At 32.4% G+C, this 15875-nt stretch overlaps 4 protein-coding genes across 4 annotated transcripts; 1 reads left to right on the forward strand and 3 right to left on the reverse strand.

Annotated features, from left to right (window-relative positions):
- The first annotated feature begins 538 nt into the window (after positions 1-538).
- LOC9301242 lies at positions 539-2638 on the forward strand. The gene is made up of 4 exons (XM_002863347.2): positions 539-774; positions 1462-1641; positions 1719-1937; positions 2187-2638. Exons 1-4 carry the CDS (start codon positions 712-714, stop codon positions 2403-2405), a joined length of 681 nt encoding a protein of 226 aa, XP_002863393.1. The 5' UTR covers positions 539-711; the 3' UTR covers positions 2406-2638.
- Positions 2639-2676: 38 nt separating this feature from the next.
- Positions 2677-4487, reverse strand: LOC9299470 (protein TORNADO 2). Its single transcript, XM_002865122.2, has 2 exons — positions 3873-4487; positions 2677-3185 (listed from the first exon to the last, which is right to left on the reverse strand). Exons 1-2 carry the CDS (start codon positions 4368-4370, stop codon positions 2874-2876), a joined length of 810 nt encoding a protein of 269 aa, XP_002865168.1. The 5' UTR covers positions 4371-4487; the 3' UTR covers positions 2677-2873.
- Positions 4488-8405: 3918 nt separating this feature from the next.
- LOC9301243 (transcription factor bHLH71) lies at positions 8406-10560 on the reverse strand. The gene is made up of 3 exons (XM_002865123.2): positions 10115-10560; positions 9283-9750; positions 8406-8760 (listed from the first exon to the last, which is right to left on the reverse strand). Exons 1-3 carry the CDS (start codon positions 10469-10471, stop codon positions 8602-8604), a joined length of 984 nt encoding a protein of 327 aa, XP_002865169.1. The 5' UTR covers positions 10472-10560; the 3' UTR covers positions 8406-8601.
- Positions 10561-13740: 3180 nt separating this feature from the next.
- On the reverse strand, positions 13741-15682 carry LOC9301244 (pentatricopeptide repeat-containing protein At5g46680). The gene has a single exon (XM_021015929.1). The coding sequence runs from the start codon at positions 15317-15319 to the stop codon at positions 13913-13915; it is 1407 nt and encodes a 468-aa protein (XP_020871588.1). The 5' UTR covers positions 15320-15682; the 3' UTR covers positions 13741-13912.
- Positions 15683-15875: the final 193 nt, after the last annotated feature.

The following is a 15875-nucleotide window of genomic DNA, read 5'->3' on the forward strand; positions in this document are numbered from 1 at the left end:
ATTAATCATCTTTCTGATAATTATGTTATGATTTGGAAAATCCAATTTTAAAAATAAAAATAGCACCTGATGAAGAAACAAAGAAACATGTAACGGAATTGAGGATAGATATGAGATGTGCAAATTGCAATAATGGAGCAAGACCTTTCTCAACACAATAAATCATCTTTAAAAAAATATATATATATATATATATATATCACAACTTTTGAGCAACGGAAATAGTTATCAAACTCTCACAACCAATAAATGTGATGACTATATAACACTTTAAATATATATATTTTGGGAAAATAAAAAATCCAAAAAAGGAATAAAATTTGACGAAATTGATTAATATTTTTGGTGGAAAAAAAAGAGTAAAATAGTAGTAAGAGAGAGAGATAAGACCAAAGAAGGACAGAAAGATATTTTTAAAATAACAAAAGAAAAGGAAATAATCAAATCAAATTAGAAAATTCCAAGAGGGTTCCTTGAACCCAACGCTTCTTAGGTTCGGGACTTTAGGTTCGGAATTAGGTTCGGAAATATTATACATAGTCGACATTGGGAGGATAAGTAGGACTCTTTCTCATTGCTTTTCGCTTCGTCTTCTCTGCAAGAAACCAATCTCTCTCTCTTTCGCTTTCTTAAACCCTTTCTCTCTCTAAAACCCTCAAAAAGTTTTGGTGCTGACTCAAAAAAAGGTTCGGTCTTTTACTACATTTTGAAATGGCGATTGAAGATTACGAGAACCCAAATCGAGAAATCAAACCTAAGAACAGAAGATTGATGGTAATTCTTATCACAAACCCTTTTCCACAATATCACATTGTTCAAACTCTGTTTACATTGTCTACTTTTTGTGTTCATTCGAATCTTTTACTCCTTAATTTTCGATTCTAAGATTTGGGTTTTGATTGAATTGATATGTTTCCACTCTTGTGTGTATTTTTTTCCCTAATTTTCGTTTTCAGATGTTCAAATTTGAGTACTTATTGAAAATGCTCTGTTTTGGTGTAAAGAACAATGCTTTCGATTTTCTTGAAGGAATCTAAATAATGTTCTTTGGAAATTATAACCTTTCGTCATTATTGAGTCACGAAGAACAATGCTTGAAGCGTTTGAGTAATGTAGTTGGTAGATTAGGGTTTTAAATTGGGGGAAAATGGAAGCAGAAGAATCTTGAGATTAAAAATTAGGATCTTTATCGAACTAGATTCACGGCTTAATATTCGATTCCGTACTTATCGCTCTTAAAATTGCTTTTGTTTTTATAAAAACTTAAAACAGAATATAATCTTCAAAAACGAATTTCGGGATTCATTATTATCTTTGGTTGCAAGATTATAAAATAAACTAAACACCATTAGAGTCAAGTCTATGTAAAGGAGGAGACTTTTGATACGTATAAGTCAAAAAACTGTTTTTTTTTTTATAAAGTTCTTTGGGATAATGGCTAATGAGTTATGGTGTTTGCAGGAAGAAGAGAATCAATGGCCTCTATGGCTGAAACCTTTACTAAACGAACACTTCTTTGTTCAATGCAAGTCTCATGGACACTCACCGAAAAGCGAATGCAATATGTATTGCTTAGACTGTACCAATGACTCGCTTTGTTCTCTATGTCTTTCTGACCACAAGAACCATCGTACCATTCAGGTGTGTTGCATTTCGCATTCCAAAGTTCTCTTATTCTTTCGGTTTTGAATGTTAAGAAGTTGTTGGTTTTTCTGCAGATAAGGATATCATCTTATCATAATGTGATAAGGGTCAATGAGATACAGAAGTACTTAGACATATCAAGCATTCAGACATATGTGATCAATAGCGCAAAGGTTTTGTTCTTGAATGAGAGGCCTCAGTCTAGGCCTGGTAAAGGGTTTACTAATACCTGCAAGGTCTGTTATCGTGGCCTTGCCGAGAACTGCGTCCGCTTCTGCTCTATTGGCTGCAAGGTACATATACCTACTTGCACTTCAATTACCATTCACACTCTTGCATGTTTTCTGATATGAAAGATGAAATAAACTTTGGTATGGGTTATGATAACACTTTAAGCATCTATTACCAAACGTTCCTTTGTTTTGTGGTTACTTCTAGAGTTTTGGTCTTCTTTTTTTCTTTCACATTTCTATATTTCTGAGCATAGAGTCATTCTTCTGATAAACTTCTTCTCTGTGTTTTTGTGGTAATTGAATCAAAAGGTTGCAGGAACATCTGGAAGCTTTGCGAAGAGAGTGAAGCATACGACGATTGAATCAGATAATTCAAGCAACAGTTCTGGAGTGGAGAATAACAGTTCAGGAGCAGAGAATGACAATTCAAATCTGCTGAGTCTCAGCCCACCAACACCTCAATTTCCTCCTGGTTCTCTGCGAAAGCGACGTAGAAAGGGAATTCCTCACCGAGCTCCACTGGGTTGAGATTGAATCAAGAAGAAGAAGCTTGTGTTACGTTTTCAGTTTTCCTTAATATAAGAGACATCCTTATATAGCTTATACACGAGACACCAAAAGATAGTGCTATGAATTAGTCAAGTAGCTAGTAAGTGTATATATACAATATCTTCTTGTAAAGTTTTAGTGTGATGCAATGAGACTAGACAGTGAGGGATATTATGGTGTTTTTAAGTAATAGAATGTTGGTTCTATGACTATATCCTTGATCGCAAAATTTGGTTTTTGATAGATTATATAACAATAACAGATAATTAATTAGGTTTCACAAACCAAATCAAAGAGATATACAACACATGCCTCCAGTTACAACAAATGTTCTGGTAATACACATAAAAACAGACTACATGGGCCAAAACGTAGAGAAACTAAAGTAAAGGAATCCAATAAGTTTTAAAATTCCTCACAGTTTTGCCACTAAACTTCTCATCTTGATCAAGTATAACCCTGCTTGTACTTCCTGAAGATATCTTCAGTTTCCGCATTTCGGAACGCGCAGCAACCGATAATGTAAACGATGATCAATCCGATTAGCGCCAAAAGGAGAAAGAGATCCGCTTTTAACCAATCTACCTTAATATTTGCGAGCAAACCGGCTTTACAAGAATCACAACTATAACACAAAGTGTTTTGATCATTGCTCCATTGTAGACAATCCATATCAGCAGACATATCTATGGGACTTATCCAATAAGTTGGGTTTACAAATGTGAAACCACATTTTGTTGGGGGCTTGCAGCAACCGGACTGAAAATAAAGAAATGGGGTTAGATTTAAATAAAATATAAATATAGGGGCAAAAAAGTAGTTCGGCGTGACTGATTAAGTGCACATAGTGGAAGAATCTAGAAAGTTGGGACGTTTTATATTATTTTATCAAAAGGTTAAACTTTTCCAGTTTTTGGTTCCCACAAGCCTATAAGCTAAGAATCATTTTCTATTTTATAATATCATTACCTCATCCACCTGTTCTTTTCGTGGCCAATCAATTTCCCCCTGTACTTTTTATTTATTCAATTTACACCCTAAATTTGAATTTCCTTAAACAAAAGAGAAATGTGATATATTTCAACTTTAATCAAAAATATCTTATTTCAGGTATTTTTTAGACAATCCTAACAAGCTAAGCACCAATGTTATCTTTCATTATCACCCCTATTATTTTCATGGCCATTCATTATTACCCCTATATTTTCATGGCCATTCTACTTTCACCCTCATACTTTTTTCTATTCAATTTAAACCCTAGTTTTCTTCAATCAATGAAACAAACTGACGCCAAAAAAACTAATTAACTACAAGGAACAAAGAAAGAAAACAACAGAAAAAAGGTAAACTGCAGCAAGAACTAAGAATCACCCAAAACTTGAAGGACCAAAAACTAATTAACAAAAAAGAGTCAAAATCAAGAATTAAGGAGCAAAAGATACTTACTTGAATGGGATCAAGATGAGCATTGAAGAAATCTAAAGCCAAAGTGTATCTCTGGTTAAGTTCAGGGCAAATAGAAGTAGTACTCAAACAAGTACGAATCCTTTCCCATTTATAAGATCTCTGAACTCTTCTACGTAACCAAGTAGAGTAATCTTGAAGACTATACTCAAGATAAGCTCTACTTGGTTCTGGATGACCAGCGCCTTTAATGGTAACCATGTAAATAAATCCGACAAGAATACCCAAAAGAACAATGAGAACAAGCATGGCTACTAAGTAAACAACAAGAAGCCATGTGATTCTCCAAAACCCTCCAATGAAACCAGCGAGACCTACTAAAAGGATTAAGACTCCGAGGATTATTACTGGCCATTGAAGAATCTTGACGCAGGAGTTTACTGTTCCGATGGCTAGCCAGATTCCGGCGCCGATGACCGGAATAGAGAGGAGGACGGTGATGAAGTTTATGCAACCGATTACATTGTTACTTAAAGGCATCTTTTTTGGGAGAGGTGAGAGTTTTTAACTCTGTTTTTGTGTTCTTGAAATCTGTTTTGGTTTGTAATAGAGAGAGAGAGATAGAATTATAACTAAAGAGAGACAGAAAAAGAAAAAGATTCACATGTGTGAAAAGTGAATAATGTTTTATAAATATTTGTTTGGTTTTGAGGGGATTTAGGGTAATGGTAATAACTTTGAGAGAGGAAGATTTTACATGTGTGAAAATGAATAAAAAAAAGAAGTAACTATTTGAAAAGAAAAAAAAAGTGTGGATCATTTCTTAAATTAGGTATATTGACTTTATCTTTCTCAAAAGAGAAAAAAAAATCAAAGCTATATATTATTACACTTTTGAAAGTATATATTTATAATTAGTGTATTGGTTTTCAATTTTGATTACCAAAGGTGAGTACAAGATAATGTTGATTTTAATGAGTTAATCATAAGAAAATTGTGGGAAGATGAGTAGATGACACACAAATTGACAAATACGCAAAGTGTCTAGTTATCATTACTGTATTTAAGGTGAGTAAAAGATAAGTATTTGATGAATTAATTTCTAAAAGAAAATTAATTTAAATACACATTTCTTAATTTGAAAATAGATAGTTAATTTTTGATATCTTTCTTACAAATACTAACCACCACACTATCATTTGACTCCATATAAATTATGTAAAAAAAATTTCGCATTCGTATACATTAAAATTTATACGAGACTCACTTGAATTAAGAAAAATACAAAATTTTTATAAGAGAAAGTACTACAATGTATACTTCTAAAATTATATTGTTTGGTCGTTATGTCAAAATAGTTTTGTAATTATTATATATAAAAATATAAATATTTAATTTGTTTGAAGTAAAATGTAGCGTAAAAGATACGTTTACTAATTTTGCATAATTTAGATTAGAGTTAAAATAACCATAATATCCAAAATTATAGTTATAAATCTAAAGATATCAGTTATGTTTTAGACTCGAAATAATCAAAATACATGAAAATAACCAAAACTACCCTTAGTTATATTTTAGATTAATTACAAAGTTCTCTCTAAAAATGATTTAATTACAAAGTTCTCTCTAAAAATAGAAAAGAAAAACCACGTCGAATACATATTTACAAATATGGGACAAAAGATTAGACCCATTTGTGTAAACAAAAAAAAAGTCCAAAAGAAAGAGTTAATTATAGTTAATTTTAGTAAATCATATTTAACTAAATATTTACCCTTTAAAAAAAAATCCGAATAGCAGATTTTCGAAAAGCCTAATTCACTAAACCTACCAAATATTCTAATTTCTTGTAATTTATCCTCGCAATCGTCGATTTTTCAAACCGCTTTTGTATTCTTCAATGGCCGACAATGACATCCAGTTAGAGTCCGTGATTATCATTTCCGATGAGCATATCCAGAGATCTTACAACTAGAGTCGTGACAATCCTTTGGCAAAAAAGGCAAATGCCCAAAGCCACCATTTTTTTTTTTTAAATTAAAGGCCATATTTTTGTAAAAAAATTAAGTTTATCTATTCAGTTTGTTTGATATAAAATATTTATTTTATGAAATTTTTTAGTGGAAATTATATACTTAACTATGTCTTTAATTATCTAGAGGAGATTTTCTTATCCTGAAAACATATTTTTAATAATATATAATAATAAGTAAAGATATATATTAAAAACAAATAATATTATTAGAAAAAACAAAGAATATTATTAGAAAGCATATAAACAAAGAAAATAACTTATTTTGATTTCTTTTACAGTTTTAGTTTTTGTTACTAATATTTTATTTCGATTCAGTATTATGATTACTAGATTAAACATATTACCATAGCCATATTTTATAAACATGTCATATGCCTCCACAAGTCTGAGCACGACAATGCATAAAGTGATTTGTGTCTTCTTACATATGAAGACTCTGATCCAGACGACACTAGAATTTTTTTAAAAAAAAGTGAAATGAGTGTTGCTAAAGTTGCATAACAAATAAAAAACTCAAAAATTTGAAAATTTGTAGACAAAATAAGCGCTTTCTTATAAATACTAACCACCACACTATCATTTGGTCCTCCATATAATTCTTTTTACATTCATATACATAAAATTTGTACGAGACTCCCTCGAATTAAGAAATATACTAAACTTTTAAAAGAGAAATTAACACGATAATCTACATTCGCCTAAAATTATATCTAAAATATAAATTTTGTTTGGCCATAATTTCAAATTAATTTTTTAAAATAATTTTACATTTTGATTGTGAACACGACATGTAAGTGGTTTATGCAAAATGACTTTGAAAACAAATATCTATGTCTAGCTAATTGTTTCAACAAACATTTATATAACCTTTATCTTATTTTCAAATATCATTTAATAAACTATAAAGGTACATATTAATAAAACATGAAACAAAAATTATGTCCATCTCTTAATCTCTTAGTATTATATATAGACATTAGTTGTATATATGCTAACAATCTAAAAACTAAATAAATTTGTTTCCATTTATAATAAACAACACACCATTACAACGAACCAGATATGTGGAAAATGTGAACATGTTGACCAAATTCACATGTAGTCCAGAAGAGATAATGAAGAGAATCTTTATTACGTGAAGAAAAGTCAAGAATTCCACTTCTTTTTGAGTACAAGATCCTCGGTTTCGAATAAAGTCGAAAATGATAAGCATTGAGCAAAATATTGTGTATTGTACCAAAAATGATGAGCATTTATACATGTTTTATAGGAGAAACCTTGTCCGAAGTTAGATACTAAGACCATCTCCAAGGAGACACCAAAACACCAAATTTGGAACCTTGTCCGAAGTTAGATACTAAGACCATCTCCAAGGAGACACCAAAACACCAAATTTGGTGTTCTATGGTTGGAGTTGCTCTAAGGCAATGAATGGGAAGCCTAAACGCACTACGTGGTACGGTTCAATAGACTTTATCTTATCATTTAAGCACAATTTTTGACACATCACTGTTGCAGAATAAAATAATTAAAAACAGAAGTGGATCATTTTGGTAAAAAAAAACGCAGTGTGTGGTTAGTATACATCACTTATGGTGTGTTATTAGGTGACTACGTGCGGTTCAAGTTTTTTTTTTTTTAATGGTTTTTAAAATCTGAAAAATATGAGAGTTAATTGTATAAAACAATTCAATTTTAGTTAAAAAGGTATAATTATCCAAAGTATTAAAAAATAGTTAAAAATTTGATAACTATTACATCCACAACATAATTGTTATATTCACCATTCAAATATTTATCATGAACCGCATAATGTTTTTTTACCATTCAAACATTATTCTGTACCGCTTGTTACACAGTAATCACACTTGTTCCGCATGATGTGTTTTTTGGAACGCATCGCAATTGAACCGTACTGCACTACTAACACCACTTTTTCCGCACCGCTCAAACCGTTGTCACCATTCGGAGCCTAAGTTAGAATGTTGTTTTAAAGTTCCAAAAAAAAAAATGTGAATCGGGTAATCATTACCAAAATTTAAGTGCTCTCTCTGTTGTCAGCTTAAAGCCAGACGGATATATCAAATAAAGCCCATATATAAAAGACTAAAACTATTAATATGGGCCATTGGAAAAAGGTCCATAAAATAGTGTCGTGGATGTTGATGGGTAATATAACAACATAAGCAACCGAACACAACAATCTCACTCGCAATGATGGCGGATGTCTCCAAATCTTGTGTAACAGTAGATCTAAATTAATTTATCACAAACAAGATTTAAATACGATAAAAATATTTTATTAGATTTTTCCATTTGCATGTTAGAACTTAGAATCTTAAATTGGATAACCATCTTCAAAAAGTGTCACTGTTTAGCCCTTGAAATTATATAATAAACACACTAAAAAGATGTTTAGTTTATACTAACTAATATCCAAGATCGAGAGGTGATTTATATAAATAAGAATCCAATTATATATAAAAACTTCGAACACTCACAAGTATGCTAATTTATAACTTACTATCAGAAAGTGCATAAAAAGAAGACTAAAACAACTAATATGTTATGTGTCATTGTAAATTCACATTTAGTCTTTACATAGTCAGAAAAAAGAACCTAGGAATTAAAAAGAAAGCTTATACCTTTCTTTATTCTGAAAGAAAAAAAAAGATTAAAGATGTGTTATGTGATAAAACTAAAAGAAGGAACAACAACAACAAAAAAAGAGATTCCTCAGAGAGAATGAGTGGCATTTGAGTGATTCAAAGAGAAGTCAAATGGTAATTCTGACATTGGTGAACAACAAAAAGGCTCCTCTTCAATGATACTTAGCATGTGGTGAACTGCTCCTGCAATGTCATCTACTGAACTTAGCTGGCAACTCTCTTCCACCTTTCAAGATTCAAATAAGAAAATGATATAAAATTTACAATTTTAACCCCTGAAAATAATATTGTGTGAATTTCGAAGAAAAAAAAGTCAAATATTAATATTTCACGTGGCAATAATTGAACCTGTTTTCAAGAAATAGGTGAAAAATAAGAAAAATGACTCCACCAAGTATGGTAATAAATGTTGGACCAAATCTAGTTAAGAGTTCATAGACATTCCTTTTATATGCTCTGTCCCTTGGACCGCACATAATCTACCGTCTAGCTTTAAATTCGTAACATTTATTCCCAAAATACCCCTCCAATTGTATTTGAACATATCCGGTTTAGCTCCGGTTTAGCTCCGGTTTAGCTCCGGTTTAGCTCAATTAAGATGATAAGAGTTATATACTTATATGACACTAGTACTGATAGAGTAAGTAGCATAAATATCCAATGTTGTAATGTTTTATGAAATACCGCTCAAATTGCATTTGAACTAATCCGGTTTAGTCCGGTTAAGATGAGGGTTTTAGTTTATTACCTTGGCGCTGATGGAGTAAATAACGTAAGTGTCCAATGTTGTGACACTAAGGTGAAGAATAGAGAGCGAAAGCGATTGCAGAGCAGACACCAGCTTCGAAAGTTGTGGTGGCCTCGCGGTAGCCATCGTGCTCCACCGGAAACCTCTTCTTCTCGACAAGATTCTGATGTTAGCATGAGTTTCGATTAGAGTGACCTCAAGATCTTCCATAGGGGTTTTCACCGAGCTTGTTGAGCCGTTTCTATTTTCCTGGCCGGGATCGTAGGAATGAAGAAAGAACTGCGATAGAGATAGTGAAGACGGTTGATGAGGGTTCTCTTGTTCACCATTTGAGTCTTGACTTGTTGAAGAAGTAACCGACTGGTTTGATTTAGCATTATGAAGCTTTTGAGCTTCAAGAGATAGTAATTTGTGTTCAAGTTCTTTGATGAAATCTATGGCTCCACCAACTATTGAAGCTTGATCACCCTTTCATGGAAAACAAAATCCACCAAAAATAAACATATAAGTAAACAAATAAAAAACCCATATATATTTGTTTAGACCCTTTTATAGATACGGCCATAATTATTGAAACTCGAATAGAAGATTTAAACCATTATAATGAATCTTTCACAAAAAATGAAAATCAAAATGATACTTTTAATCATTTTCAGTGAACTCTCAATATAAATTGAACCCATATCAAAAGTACAAAATAGTAAACCTTTTGTTTTAAAATACTCCATAAATATTAAAACCCTAGTTGAAATTTGTAAACATTTTTTGTTTGTTTGTAAAGGGAACTAAATTTTGTAAACATTAAAAAAATATCCATCAAAAGAAATTAAACCTTGTGAGCAAAAGGTTGAGGCATGAGAGATCGCAAGACAGAGAGATGTTGATTCATTTGTCTTCTTCGGTTTCTTTCGACGGCAATGTGTGTCATTCGTTGATTCTCAGCTTCTTCTTCGTTTTTGCAAACCCTAGGCTTCCTTCTCCTCCGCTTCTTCCCTCGATTGGTCGCTGGTGGTTGTCGCGGTGGTGGCGGTTCTTGATGAGGTATCTCCGGAATTGTCTTCGTGGATATGATGACATCATTTTCCGGCAATGGCTCGAGATCGACGAGAGACTTGAATGGAGTTGGTGAAAGAGTTTCGGAGAGCAAAAAGTTTAAGAGACCGTTTGCTGATAAAGCTTCTAGAGTCATTTTGCTCTTCACGACGTTTATTCCTTATTGAATTACTAAGTATCATTGATTTATATAGCATCATTCCAAATCTTTCATTTATTATTTTTGAAAATATATATAAAGTTTTAAAAAAATTATGGGCGAAAACGACATTTTCGAAAAAATAAAAGGCAATGATTAAAAGGAAAAAAAAATGACAAACGTTGAAGCTATGGTGCTCTGAGGGTGTACATGTGAGACATTATTTGATTGTGATCGGTACTATCATGGAAGGCTAGCTTCTGAAGAAACCTTAGTTATGGAATTTGCTGAATGACATACTTTTTCAGACATTAATTATCCATCGTATTTATATAATTCAAAGACTCATTTTAAATTCTTTTTAAGAATTTGGAAAAGAAAATCATAAACTAGATATATTCGATAGAAGCTAATAATTCAGCCAGGTTTAACCGAAGGACTGAGTTATCGATCAACGCCGAAGAAAGTACTATGCTTTGATAGATGGTTAAAAGAGATGTCTAAGAGTTGGCAAAAACAAAAATTACACAAAGTGTGTAAATTGTAATCATCTTCCAAAATCATAACGTACAATTTTTTTTTTTCCAACGAACTCATAGTGTATAAATAAATATAAAATGCATATGTATTGAGATGAGAAAAGGATTAGAGAAGGAAGAAGCGAAATGGAGTGCTGGTGGCACGTGAGATGGGTCAGAGAGAGTCCAAGGTCTTGTTCTTTTCTCGAAATTGTGGACCATTCTTTCTTTTTCACTTAATTAACCTTTTTACTCCCGTAAAACACTAAAAACTTTTTACATCTTTCAAGTTTCAACCCAAAAAGAACTTTTTGCAACCCCCAAAAGAAATCCTTCATATCATACATTATTTTTTATTTTATTTTTGTTAAACTAAACATATCATACATTATTCTTGTTAGTTGCAAAACTCAAATTTCAATACAAAAATGCTAACACACTTGTTTTCATATAGTTGAATTTAATTTTTTTTACGTTACGTTTAAAATTTTTGAGAACCGTTACGAAACCTAAACTTTTTGGTATTTTGGGAATTTGATGGATACATGGTTGGTAATATTGAAAAATAAAACATAAAATATGGTATTTCTGCGACTAAAAAAAAAATATATATTTGAGAATTACTTTTTGTATGTCAAATTTGCAGAAATATGTCGGATTTTTTTTGTTTATAATGTTTTCTTCTCTCTAATATGATCACACACAAATTCGTTTCTCTTGAAAAATGATCAACACAAATGGGAAAATAAACCAAATATATATGTGGTATGATATTCGATGAAAAAAAGAAAGAAAACTCAATCATCTAAATGTAGACCAAATTCCAAATATTCGACTCAAGAAGAAAAACAAATGGGACCAAACCGGTTAGGTATTTAGCAATGTTGGACCGTGGGGACCGGACAATAACATACACATAAAGAGACAAATGAGTGCTGGAAGAAAGCAAAATTTCACAATTGCTATTTATTTTCCTCTTGAATATATATATCCATAAGATTTTTTATACATGTATTATATTGGGAAAAGTGAGAAATTATTAATTGCAATTGTATGCTTATAATTAAAAAAGGACTGTCTCCATTTCATCAGTCAGTTTTGTTTGCACATTAGAAGGACCAGAAGAAGCTATGAAGGTAAAAAACACAGCCCGTGATTTAAAATAAAATTCTCTATTTATTTAAATTACTTTTTAACTATCTGCACTTTTCTGTTTTTTTCTGATACAAAATGTCAGATCTCTCAAAAACAAAAACGTTAACTTTCACGAATTAGACAACAGCTCCGGACACAAAATCTATCAAATATTTTTGGTAACAGAAACAAAACACCATGCAAAATTCTACAATTGATAAAGTATACAAAACCAAATTAACGACCAATAATTAGACTACAACTACTATATTTGTTTATTCTTTGAACACTCAACAATTGCCGTTAACTTTAAATGGTTAGCAAACGAAAATCGAACAAGGTTACACTAGTGTTTTTTTTTTTTTTTTTTTTTTTTTTTAGGTATGCTCACTCCTTTTCTTTAATTTCGTTTGGTTTTTTCGATTTCGGATTTTTGGTTTTCGGTTTTCAAAACATAGGTCCGAACTAAAACAAAATTTTACTTCGGTTCACTTCGGTATGAAATGTTTTGATTTGGTTTGGATCCGTTCGGTTTTGGATTAAATAAGTTTAATAAAATGAAGTAAATATACTAATTATGATTAATATTATAAAATGTTGTATATTGAAATGTATTTTTATATGTTTAACTAAAATATTAATTTTATGGATTTATTTGTTTCGGATTGGTTGCATGATTGCATCAATTCTTTGGGTTTGGTTTGAGTTCTTTTGATACAGATTTTCTTTTGTGACTTTTAGCCTTTAGGGTTAGAATTATTTCAGGAATAAAATAAAAAAAATTGGTTGAAAATTTCAGTTCGATTGGTTATTTATGCCCACCACCAGGTTTTTTTTGGATAATCTCAGTATTTAATTTATAGTCGCTAATAAAATTCACATTAGCTAATGAAGTATACACACACTCAACAACAATCAGTCTCTATTTGTGTTGCTTAATCCAAAACTATAATCTCTTAATTTCTTTGACAAGCAACAACGACCGTTTGCTTCCAAGTTCCAAAGTCTCTATCTCTTATCAAGAATTTAACTTAAAAGATTCCTGTGAATGTTTTATAAACCCAGAAAACGTGTCTATTCTAATCTGATTCGTTGCATCAACAAACAAACACGTGTTCATGTCTCTTAAAATTTACGAAAACATCATCTCTAACATGCAATAGATCTTTGTACTTATGTAAAGAGATTAAGAGAAGTCAGTGTAACATTTTACAAAGTCCGAGAAACAGAGAGACAAGAACAACAAAGAGGACGAAGAGCAGACACTGTTCTTGTCAGATTTGTCCACGTCGAGAGACTAGACTCAGTCTTATCTTTAGTCCTCTGCAAAAAAAAAAAATTCAAACTGTTTTCTGTTAAAAACAAAGAAACCCAAATAGTAAAAAGTTGTATAGAGAAAGTTCAAAGTTCAAAGATTACCTTTTTAACTGTGTTCAGAAGCAGCACATGAGTAACATGGCTTCGTTTTGGGACCAGTGGTTTCAAAAGTGGCGTCTTTGGTCCCTTAAAAAGACTCTGACCAAAACTCTAATCAAATAACTAAATTAAACACCAAGAAGATAAACACTTAGCCTTAAAAGTTATCAAATTTAGCTATATTTAAGAGCTTGTTGCTCAATAACTGGTCTCAATTCATTGATGTTGTTGAAGAAAGTTTGGCTAATATTACAAATATATCTTCAAATGGTTAAGAGAGTTCTCGAATTTCGACTATAATTTAGTATGAAACAGCCCTTATGCTCTCATGTACAAATCAAATTTCTTCTATATGATACTCTCAATGTCTTTAAGGATAAATTAGTGCATTACACTCAATAGCTGCTTTAATTTTGAAATGTGTCTTCCTTGCTGCCTGGTGAGATACCGTCTCCCTTAAACCAGACAACACAGCTCGTCTAGCCGATGACGGAATCTTCATTCCTTTGTTGTAACACGACAAGAGCAGCTTCGAAGCACATACAAGCCGCCCGTCTTTGCATAGATTATGCACAACAGAAGTGTAAGTGAACTCATCCCTAACTTCCATTGACGCAAACAACCTCATCGCACGATCTACGTGGCCCGCTTTGCACAACCCATCAATCAAACAGTTACAAGTGGCGATACTCGGCTGCATCCCCATCTCTCCGATACGTGCCAAATGCTTCTCGGCTCCTCCCGTATGACCTATTTTTAACAAACCATTGACTATAATCGTATGCGTGTAGTCATCAGGTTTCAATCCTTTCATCTCAATCTCCTCCAATAGATCATCCACTGCATCCAAATTCCCATCTTTAAAATACATATTCAACAACGTGTTGTACGAAACAATGTCTTGACTCCGTGTACCGCTTCTCACCAGCTCGTTCATACACCCGTACGCCTCCTCTGCTCTTCCGGTTTTAATCAAAGCACTAACAACCGCACAATTCGCATACCCGTCAAACGTATACCCTTCTTTCTTCATCTTCAAAAACAGCTCAAGCCCTTTCTCAATCCTCTTAGTCTTAAAATACATTTTAAGCATCGTTGTATACGTAACCGCATTCGGAGTATAACCCGCTTTCCTAAGCTCTCTCAGCATCCAATTCACAGAACCAACCCTTCTCGATTTACAAAGACCATTAATAAGAATGTTATACGTCATAAGCTCCGGTTTAACCCGACTCTTCAGATGCTTAAACAACTCAATCGCATTATCCGTATGACCGCTTTTACAAAGCGCATCAAGCAGAATATTATACGTATCGACCCCCGGAACCAACCCAGCTAAACGAATATCCTCATGAAGAATCCGAAACGCTTCTCCATGTTTCCCTAATCTAAAGTAACAAGACATTAAAGTATTATAACTCCACATATCAGGAGACAAACCTGAGTGAAGCATTTCGTCGAACAGTTGGAGTACACGATTCAACATCAAGTTTTTAGCAGCTCCAGAGATCAATGAATTATAAGTAGCAACATCAGGTTCGATACCAGCTTCTCTCATACGACGTGTAACAGCATAAGCTTCGTCGATTCCAATGAAACGAGAGTAACCTTTGATTAAAGTGTTGTAAGTGATAACATCTGGAAGAACACCTAATCTGATTCCGTCTATGAGTAATGTTTCTGCTTTCTCCAAGTTTCGGAATTTGCAGAGAGAATCAACGCTTATGTTTAATAACTTCGTTGAGATTCCTGGGAATTTCATCAATCCACGAACCATTCTCCGAGAGATTACCACTAAATCGAATCAACATAGAATTGTAGAATTTTTAGGTAATTTGGTTGCATTGAAACGTGAGGATCACGTATTTTGACAGATATGGAAGGAAACTCGAGAATTCAGAAAAAAAAAAAAAAAAAAAAAACTCGAGAATTTAGAAGCAGAGCTTGACGATGACGAATTTTGGTCTTCTAAACGACGTCGTGTAATACAAGACTAAGTTAAAACGTTGTCGTTTGAGTTTACAAGCCATCTCCTCGCCATTAAAACAACGCCGCGTAAACAAACTTGAAACGCTGTCGTTTGTTTTTTATTGACCATCCTCGCAAGTGAAACGACGTCGTAAGAAATAATCTTTGTAATTAGTTAATTACTAATTAGGAAAAAAAATCTTTGTTTCGTCGGTCACTTCTCACTTTTGATCGACTTTTTTTGAATGAATTAGCCGTTGTGTTTAACGGTAACTTTTTTTTTTTTTTATAAGTAACGGTAACTTTTAAACGGCTAAATTTATGAGTTCTATTCTCTATATATACGTCGTTAGTGTTACCATAAT

Source organism: Arabidopsis lyrata (genome assembly GCF_000004255.2).
Source record: "Arabidopsis lyrata subsp. lyrata unplaced genomic scaffold ARALYscaffold_8, whole genome shotgun sequence".
NCBI classification, from domain to species: Eukaryota; Viridiplantae; Streptophyta; class Magnoliopsida; order Brassicales; family Brassicaceae; genus Arabidopsis; species Arabidopsis lyrata.